Here is a 10,559-nt window from a genome sequence, read left to right on the forward strand (position 1 = left end):
TATCATGACAAAGTTTAAACTTGTGATATCATGACACATAGTCTTAATCTAGATTTGTCGATATATATAACTCTTTTTCTAAAGAAAAAATATTTAATTGTTTTTTGTGATATTCTTTTATTTAAAAATGTGGTGTAACAGATAAGATTGTTTTTCTTTAATAATAAATCTCAATTTTAAGATTAGATATAAAAAAAAAAACAACTTAAAAGGAAGTGCTTTCGCTAAATAAAGTCTTATGTGATACATTAAATCTTCTTATTGTGATATGAACTAATAAAGTCATCACATATTCAACATATTTATATTTATATATATATATATATATATCTTACTTCTAAATTTATTTGATTGAGAATAAAAACTAGAAAAAAATAATAAGAATAATGTATAAAGGTCTTTTGAATTATATGATTCTACATTTTACGTAAAATATTGAAATGTAAAAGTTAAGCACTGATTATAATAAATACTACCCCCCCCCCCCCCCCTCATTACCACCATCACCACCACCACCTATTTTCTTCTCATTTTAACGGTTATTTTGGCTTTAAAACAATTACCATTACTTTAGAAATTTAAGATTTAAGCTATCAATTGTTTTCACTTATATTCTTAATATATTTTTTTATTTATCATTATTATTGAAAGATTAAATTCTTTTACCCCTTTTTAAATGCTTTTTTCTTTTTTATTTTCTTGATAATTCGAACCACGATCTTAAGTTGGAGGACGTAGGTAAAAGGTGTTTACTATCCTATCATATATCTTGCCTTTCCTGACCGACATAAAAGAGTTAAGATGATAATTAAAATACTACAGACGGAATAATATTATTTTTAAGATAAACTAAAAAATAAAGAGTATGTACGTATGTACGTAGTTTAATTCAAACAATCAATAAAAAGAAAAAAAAACATGTATTATTTATTTACTGTGTCATTTTCCACAAAGTAAGATCCCTATAAAACCATATATATACTAGCCTCGATATAAAAAATTATATAAAAAAAAATCAAAAGTTCTTCACTCTCAAAAATTTGTGAAAATGGCATATTCCATGCGTTTCTTTACTACTGTATTTCTTTTAGCCGTTCTTGTCATGGCTACTGGTTAGTCTTCTTCTTCCTCGTCATTTTTTTAAATTTAAATTATACATAAAACACTTTCTATCAAAAATATTGTCAATTTCGAATCATTTTATAACACCTTTTGTAGTTCCCGTAAAAGTTGTCAATATTGTCATACCGTAATATTTTTTTAGTAGTCCTCATTAAAGTTGTCAATATTGTCATACCGTAATATATTTATAATGTAAGAAATATGTTTGATCTTATGGTAATATTTTTTTTAATGTAAGAAAGATGTTTGATCTTATTGAATTATTTTTTTGCTTTTGTTGTCTTTTAATTTTTGGTGGATCGTGCACTTTAGGTCAACCCACATGGCTTGCACATATTTTTTTTCATTTATAATAAATCCAGACTCGTATGGTCTTTGATTGATAAAGAAAATTGTGACCCAAAAAGAAGGATTTTATAGTATTACACATGTTTTTCATTTTTGAAATAAAAAAATTTATTATTATTATTGAAACAGACTCAAAGAAAAGTAAAACACATAATAAATGAGTATTAATAATAATTTGAATTATGTGTAAAAGAAGTTCTCTTGAATAAATCACACTATGATTGTTTAAAGATATGTAATATTACTAGTTTTGTTTGTAAAACTAGACTTGTAATCTTTATGTGGTGAGTCTTTTTTGTTTTTTCTAAAATATTATGGATAATATTTGTTTTGGACCTCTAATTTTTACTATCTTTATTCTTGTGTTTTGTTCAAATTAAAATTTAGGAATAATAATGCGCGATATAAAAGATTTTTGAACTATAAATACCCCAAAGTTTAAACTTGTGATATAATGACACATGGTCTTTATGTAGATTTGTCCATGTATATAATTGGATTTTTTTTTTTTAAAAAAAAAACAATAATTTAAGTTAAATATATCATGAATTGTTAATAAAACAGAATTATATACCAACCATGGACTCAATATTATATTATATTTAGTTCGTTTTAAGTGTGAAAAGCACATTGTCTTCTTGCATAACTAAAATTAACGAAACAATATTATCATTACTTTTATTGTGATATTTTATCAAAGAATGTGATGAATCGGATAAAATTATTCATTCTTTAATTATGAATTTTGATTTTAAGTTTTGGGTATTAAAAGTTTCTTCGTAAGAAACATTTCCTTGGCTATTGAGATCTATGCAACGCGAAATTCAAATTAATTAAACTCTAATACAAATAGTGCACATAGAATATAAAATAATTTTTTTAAAATTTTTTATGATATGAACTAATAAAGTCATCAGATTAAAAATTGAAAAGAAAAGGAAAAGACTTTTAAATTTAGAATATGTATAATATATTAAATATTTTTATAATTTTAAAAATATCACGTACAATAATAAAATTTAAAAGTTGAATACTGCTTATAGAAATACGGGGTCACTCATAACATTATTGTAGGAATTTAAAAGCTGTCAATTGTTTTCAACTATATTTGTAACAATTATTATTATTATTATTATTATTATTATTATTATTATTATATTTTAATCAAAAGTTCATTTGTTTTACTCATTTAGGAGCTTCTACCATTTTTTGCTCCTTCGATATCTCGAACCTACAATTTTAAGTTTGAGGTAGAGAATGTTTACTATCTGACCAATCCTCTCTTATCAAATATATCCTTAACAGTAGAGAAATATATAATTTATTTTTTTATTTAACAATATTCAATTCTCAAAAACATCTAATAAATAAAAATAACTTAGTAATAATACCTTATATCTTGTTTTTCTTAATGACATAAAAAAAAAGCTAAAATAAAACAATAAAAACAAGACAATATTCTTTCTAAAATAATTTTTTTTTAAAAAAGTAAGACACGTAAATTAAAACACATAAAATACATATGTAGTTTAATTCAAACTATCAATAAAAAAAAGATTTTTTCTTATTATTATTTTTTCCGTGTCATCTTCCACAAGATAAGACTTAGAGCCCTATAAAACCACATATATACTAGCCTCAATATCTCTCACATTACATTGTCATCTTCCACAAGATAAGACTTAGAGCCCTATAAAACCACATATATACTAGCCTCAATATCTCTCACATTACATCAAAAAATATTTATTATTTCTTCTCTCTCAAAAAATTGTGAAAATGGTTCTATCCATGCGTTTCTTTGCTATTTTCTTTCTTCTAGCTATGCTTGTCATGGCTACTGGTTAGACTTCTTTCTATTTAAATTATGTTCGAAATTTACTAGCTCCATTTTTTAATATTATGTTGGTAAGGTCATTTATAGGGGATAAATCACTCTCTATCAAGAATACTGACAATTTCGAGTCATCTCATCACATTCTTTAGTGATTTCTTGTTAAAGATGTAAATATCGTCATACCATATTATTGTTATTTATTTTTTCCTAAGTAGTGGCCGGGGGGCGCATTTTTTTGAATAATCCCTCTATTTTAATTTTATATATTTTTGACTGACGCTCAAAATTTAAGAATATATGAAAGATTTTTGAATCTTGTAAGTTTGAAGTAAAAATATGTTTAGTATAGTGAAAATACTTTCCTCTTATGGTATTACACATTGTTATGTCATTTTATAGAAATTGGTTTGTTAAGGGTATATAATATATAGGATAATATTGAAATTAAAAATTTGTTAAATATAAATTAAAAAAGAGAGGGGGAGGAAGACATATAAATTGCAAAGTAGAGAGTATACTTTTACTCTTTAATTTGTGAGATTGTTAGTATACAATATATAGACTTGACATCGACGATATAACAAAACAAGAATTAACTAAAAAATTCATCATTAATTTGTTGTTAAATAACTCGTACATAGCTAACATGATTTTTTTTTTATAGAGATGGGACCAATGAGAATTGTGGAGGCAAGAAATTGCGAATCGTTGAGCCATCGTTTCAAGGGACCATGTGTGAGCGATAAGAATTGTGCCTCGGTCTGTGAGACCGAAAGATTTTCCAGTGGCAATTGCCATGGATTCCGTCGCCGTTGCTTTTGCACTAAGCCATGCTAAATGAGTATTAATAATAATAATAATTTGAATTATGAGAAAAAAATTATGTACTCTTGAATAAAGTACTCTATGATTGTTCAAAGATATATATGTAGTGCTAGTTTTGTTTGTAAAACTAGTCGTGATCTTTGAATTTATATGCAATTATTGTGCACTAGACTTTTTAATTTCTTCATGTGGTGTATTTTTTTTTGAAATATTATGGATAAAATTTGTCTTTTAATCTTTAATTGGTAAGTTTTTAATAAAGTTTTCATAAGCGATGTACAATAATAATAAAAAAAAACAAGAAAGATTTCTAAGAATAAGTAGTTAATCATTCATAATGATATTTTATTAAACACATTTAATCTTTAGTTAAATAGTATCAATTTTTTATTTTCTTTAATATAATTTTTAAATTTTCTGTGAATAGGAATATTGGTTAAAGTCTAAGCTAGGGGTTATTTGAATGGCAATGGAATAGACAAAATTGTTCTACATGATAAGCTATCTCATACTATATTTTATTAGATAAAACTATTTTATTATTATAAATACAAATAGTAAAATAATTAATTTTAAAGTAATAATAAAATAATTTAATATTTTATCTCGAGATTATTATACTTACCTTTGCACGACCCCATGGAGATAAGGAAAGCCATCAAGATATGTCGGATAGTAATTCAATTATTGGTCAAGTGGCTCATAAAATCACTGACATATAATAATGATTTTATATATATATATATATATAATATATATATATATTAGGACTTAAGTAATTAATTATCGTGATTCATAATATTTTATACAATTATTAGTATAGTAAAATAAATTTAAAAGAAACAAACAAAACGAATTCATCATAGGAAATTATCAAAGCATCCTTCAATACATCAATAATGGGTCCGACTTTTTGTTTTTAAGAAATTGCACATTCGAAGGATATTTTGTCCAAAGTGGAAATATTGTGTAAAAAATGTGTATTTATTGTGATTTTGAATGTTTTGTGGGATAATAGGACGCACGCAAAGTTAAGGTGTCTTTTTGAAAATCTGGGACAACTTCAAGTATCACTTAATATTTTTTCTCAAAATCTAATTTACTTTCGTAAACTATGTGTCAGATCAAAATCAAATTAACAAATTCAAAAGGAATGAGTAATAAATAGCTCATACAATAACATATTTATTATTTAACTAAATAATAAATATGTAACTAAAAATGTTGTTAGCTTTTGGTTGAAAGCTAACAAGATAGTTGCAATGTAACTAAATACTATAAAAATCTTTACATTGTGGCTTATTATATATATATATATATATATATATATATATATATATATATATATATATTAGGACTCTTTAGTAATTTTTTATATGATATATTTAAAATCATAAATTAAAGAATAATTTTATACATATTACATATCTTTAATATAAAATCACAAATTCACTAATTTTTTAAAATTTTGTTAAGATTTATGAAAAATCAAAATCAGACTAAAAAAATAAAAATAAAAATACACTAATTAAACATATTACTATCTCAAAGTGAGACAAGTGTGTTTAGCTGCAACGTCTTGGTATGAAATAAGAATTATGAATAGCATGTGTCCATTATCTAGCTAATTAGTTCCTTTTAAATTCAAATTTTATGTTGGACATGATGAGATTTTTTATTTTTTTTTCAAACTTATAAGTTTTTTTAATAAATATAAATTTATAAGTTAAGTTTTAAATTTTTTAACACTTAAAACGATAAACTTGAAATTAAATTTCTACTTTTAGAAGAATTTAAGATTTATAATAAAAAATTGAAATTCATTCAAATATCATAAATAAACATTAGTTTTGAATTTAAACTTCAAAAGAATATTACATTGTCTGTCTTTTTGTAGTTGGATCTCCATATTTTTAGAATACTTTAAATTCTATTTGTACATTTAACGTGTATCATATAAAGTGTATACGTAAATGAGATATATAGAAGGAATAATTTCTAAACTCAAGCTAAAAGTTAAAATAGAGTTCAAAAAGAAGAGGAAGCATAAGTGAAATTAAAAGTAAAATAGGGGATGAAATTAGACTAAGCAAAATAAATCCTTTTCTTAAAAAAAAATCTTTTGATATTCATATTGAAGTCTGACTAATTTAAATTTGTGTCAGGTAAGGCCCAATTCGGGAGATATCACTCTCTATCAAGAAATATTTTCATACCCAACACTCGAACTCAAAACCTCTATGCAAAGTAAACTTTTGCATTTGGCTAATTGTTGCCTCTTTAGCGTCATTTTAAATTAATTTTATGTGTTTTTAGTTTCATTGGTTTTAAAAAATAAGGGAGATTTTTTATTTTTATAATTTTAAAGTAATGATATATTTAATATGTTAAAATATTCTATAAATTTTAATATTTTAAATAACTCATATGAGATATTTAAATTAAAGAGTCATTAATATACAAAATAATATTTTTTTAATATAGAAAAAGTAAAAAAAATAAATTGAGGCGTATTTATTCACATAGGTTATTTAATTACTTTATTAAACTTGTGAGATGATGCACATCAGAGACTTGTTTGGTAATTGGGATGATATAATAAAAATATCTTATGAAAATAACTATTTTATATACCAATTTGTTTGACAATATATAGATTTCAAATATTTTTCATTTTATTTAAAATTTATGGAGTTAAAGTTGAAAATTGAGTATGCTTAGTTTAGTTATATTTTTCATAAAATGTATTTAAAAACAACATCCACACTTTAAATATACTTGAAACAATATTTCAAAATTGAAAAACAAGTCATAAGCTGTTTCCCAAATTTGAAATATAACTTTGAAAAAATTAAATATTTTTATAGCCAAATAGGCCCCTAATCTCCCACCATTAATTTTAGTACAAACTAGTTCGTAGACTATATAACTAATAATCATAACCAAATACGAGATAAATCTCAAAATTATTATTATTTCTTATCTCACCAACCAGTCTACTCCTATTGTTTTATAATCTTGATTTGTCCATATGTATATATATTTAAAAATTATATTGATAAACAACAAAGTATAAAAACGTGATTTGAGTGACCAAAAATATTCCAACAAACTTTTAGTACAAGTTCACGAGACACTCATTTTAGCATCTTTTATCTTATTATAAAAAGCCACACAAATATTAGCTCTAACATATATCAAAAAATAAAAACTGTAAAATTTGCTTGTGAAAATTAATGGCAAACTCCATGCGTTTATTTGCTACTATGTTACTTCTAGCAATGCTTGTCATGGCTACTGGTTGGTCTTCTTCTTCCTTATAATTTCTTTTAAGTATTCAGTGTTCGAATTAACTGACCTGACTCTTCTGACGTCATGCCTGCAAGGCCATTCACATGGCATGATTCGAGATCTCTGATTAAAATAAGAGAAAATATTCCGACCATCTCACCATGTTCCTAATAGTACCATAATATAATATAATACACCTTTCTTCTCAATTTTTATGATACATTTGGAATTTCGATAGTCAATTAAGTTTCAATTTGACTGAATTTTTTATGTCTTTTAAATATTTTAAGTTATTAGTTGTGATTTATAGTAGTTTTTATGTACTTTCTAAATATATAAATTTTGTGTTAAATTTTTTAAAACTTTCTATGTTTGTATATAGGCTCAAAATTTAGAAGTTTGAATCTCAAAATTTTAATTGTACTACACAATTTTTACATACTCTCCATCGGTATCATTTTTGTGTGTTTTTGACTGAACTCGAAATTTAGGACTCCAAAAAAGATTTTTGAATCTTTTGGTTCTAATTAAAAGTGTGCATAGAATATAAAAAATACCCTTAAAGTTTTATCCTATAGCTAACATGATTTATGATAGTCCATTGCCAACACGTCATTAATTAGAATTAATAACGATTATTTACTTTATTTTTCATTTATAGTGAATTATAAATTTTAAATTTTGGATCGACTTTTTCTTTAACATGTATGTATGGTATGAACTTGATAAACAACTTATAACTTTGGGAAAAGACATAAAATCTCTCATGAACTTGTCCACACAACTTACTTTAGCACTTACAAGTGTTTCTTTACCCCTTAATTTAATTTGAATTGAATTTAATTACTCCTTAAAGAGTGACGTGACAAAATTTGTATCATCAATTTTTCATAAGCGCGTGAGAAAGGAATAGACACCAAAATACTGACACATGTCATATTTTTATTGGATAACATACTCAATAACTTATTTTACTAATTTTTAAATATTTTATTTTGAATTAACTTTTCTCTCTATATTTCTTTTTCTACATCTTCTTCTTCATTTTTTTTTTTCATTTTTGTTCTTTTTCTGCATCTTCTTCTTCATTTTTTTTTCCTCTTCTCATATCTCTCTCTTTTTTTATTCTTTTCATTTAGTTCAAGTAAATATTTACTCCCAAATATAATTTCTTCCACATTTTTTCTTCTTCTTTTCTTTTCTATTTTTAATCGTCTCTTTTTTTTTTACAAAATTTTTGGTGTTTGATTCACCAACACCATTTTTGACATCAAAGAAGATTATTAGATCTATTAGTTTAAAGCGTTATCAGAATGAAGTTGATTTCCATTAAAAAAAGAGATCGAAGATATAATTGGCAAAAGATTAACTATGGAGATTTCGCCCAATTCATTAATAATTTTTCATTTTTATGCAAATAATTTTTTAAATTTTTGACGAAGGTGGTATGGTGTAACTAAATTGAAAATGCAATTGAAATTTGAATTATAGTTTGTATATTGAGGAGTAAATTCATTGATGAGTTTAATTTTTGGCTCAATATTCAAAAAAACAATTATTATGGAGATTTAAGCAATTAATTAGGAATTTAGTTAATGTACACATGGACGAATGAAAACGCGTGTGACTCAACAACACTCAACCTTCAACTGGGCTGGTGATGGGAGGGTTGAAAAAAATCACTTAAAAGATGTTAAGGGGGTATTTAAACACCTGTATAGTTAAAGTGCTAAAGTAAGTTGTGCGAACAAGTTCCGAGGGGATTTTATGTCTTTTCCCTATAACTTTCTATGTTTGAATTTACGCTCAAAATTTAGAACTTTGAATCTCCATCTGTATCTTTTTTTTTTGTGTTTTTTTGCTGAACTCGAAATTTAAAACTGCAAAAAGATTTTTTGAATTTTGTGTGCATAGTGTATAAAAAAATATCCTTCAAGTCCTATCCTATAGCTAACATGATTTATAATAATCTATTGTCAACACGTCATTAATTAGAATTAATAACGATTTTTTACTGTTAGCTAAAGAAGTTATACATGGTCAACATTTTATTTATTTTTTCATTTATAGTGAATTATAAACTTTAAATTTTAAATCGACTTTTTCTTTAAAATGTATGTATGGCATGAACTTGATAAACAACTTATAACGTCGATGTAGTTTAGGACCAATGAGAATTGTTGAGGCAAGAACTTGCGAGTCACAGAGCCATCGTTTCAAGGGACCATGTGTGAGCGAGAAGAATTGTGCCTCGGTCTGTGAGACCGAAGGATTTTCCGGTGGTGATTGTCGTGGACTCCGTCGCCGTTGCTTTTGCACTAGGCCATGCTAATTAAGAGTATATTATTCATAATGTGTTAATAAAAAGTTTGAGAGAAAGTACTTATGAATAAAACACACTATGATTGTTCAAAGATTTATAATGCTAGTTTTGTTTGCAAAACTAGTCATGATCTTTGAATTATATGCAATTATGGTGCACTAGACTCGTAATTCATGTGGTGTGTTTCTTGTTTTGTGCAACATTATGAATAAAATTTGTCTTTAGGTCACTAATTTTCGTGTGTAGTGTCAAGTGTGTATAAATTAGTGATGATAGTAAAAAAAGAGTTGATAATGTTGAAAGAAACGGGGTGTTCGGAATACAATTAAATAATAAAAGTGTGCTCTCTCTAATAGCTTAACCCGCCTTTAGATGAGATAGTCATACATTTTAACATGGTATCAGACAAGGCAGGTCCTGCAATCGAATCTCACGCCGCCCACATCGATGAAATTTCTTGAGTTTCTTATATTTCATAACTTACTTCTTGTTTGGTGTATGATGAACCCGGTTCTTTGACGTTATAGATGATCATTAAAATAATATATAAATTTATCCTTTAACTTAGTTTCATCTGACATATATGTCCTTCAATTTTGGGTTGTCCACTAGTAGGCACTTCAGTTGTATAAAATTGAATAAGTAGACACACATATTCTACGTGGCATAGTATATATATAGGATGCCATGCATGCTGGATACAAATTGTCATGTAGGATGTCACGGAAGACAAATGTGTTTATTTGTTCAATTTTATACACGTTTAAGTGTTTAGTTAGCTTGTGCACATTCAAAATTAGAAGACATAGATGC

At 25.4% G+C, this 10,559-nt stretch overlaps 2 protein-coding genes across 3 annotated transcripts; both read left to right on the forward strand.

Moving 5' to 3' along the window:
- Positions 1 to 1,015: 1,015 nt before the first annotated feature.
- Positions 1,016 to 4,328, forward strand: LOC125824363 (defensin-like protein P322). 2 transcript variants are annotated; one of them, XM_049503734.1, is made up of 2 exons: positions 1,016 to 1,112; positions 3,972 to 4,328. In XM_049503734.1, the coding sequence occupies exons 1-2, from the start codon at positions 1,049 to 1,051 to the stop codon at positions 4,142 to 4,144; spliced, it is 237 nt and encodes a 78-aa protein (XP_049359691.1). In that variant the 5' UTR covers positions 1,016 to 1,048; the 3' UTR covers positions 4,145 to 4,328. The 2 variants fall into 2 exon arrangements, with proteins under 2 accessions (XP_049359691.1, XP_049359690.1); XM_049503733.1 differs by lacking the exon at positions 1,016 to 1,112 and adding an exon at positions 3,161 to 3,313.
- A 3,003-nt stretch (positions 4,329 to 7,331) lies between these two features.
- Positions 7,332 to 9,979, forward strand: LOC125824365 (defensin-like protein P322). Its single transcript, XM_049503736.1, has 2 exons — positions 7,332 to 7,432; positions 9,589 to 9,979. The coding sequence occupies exons 1-2, from the start codon at positions 7,369 to 7,371 to the stop codon at positions 9,753 to 9,755; spliced, it is 231 nt and encodes a 76-aa protein (XP_049359693.1). The 5' UTR covers positions 7,332 to 7,368; the 3' UTR covers positions 9,756 to 9,979.
- The last annotated feature ends 580 nt before the right edge of the window (positions 9,980 to 10,559 follow it).

This window comes from Solanum verrucosum, unplaced genomic scaffold (assembly GCF_900185275.1).
Source record: "Solanum verrucosum unplaced genomic scaffold, falcon-dt-bn FXZP01000022.1, whole genome shotgun sequence".
Classification (NCBI taxonomy): domain Eukaryota; kingdom Viridiplantae; phylum Streptophyta; class Magnoliopsida; order Solanales; family Solanaceae; genus Solanum; species Solanum verrucosum.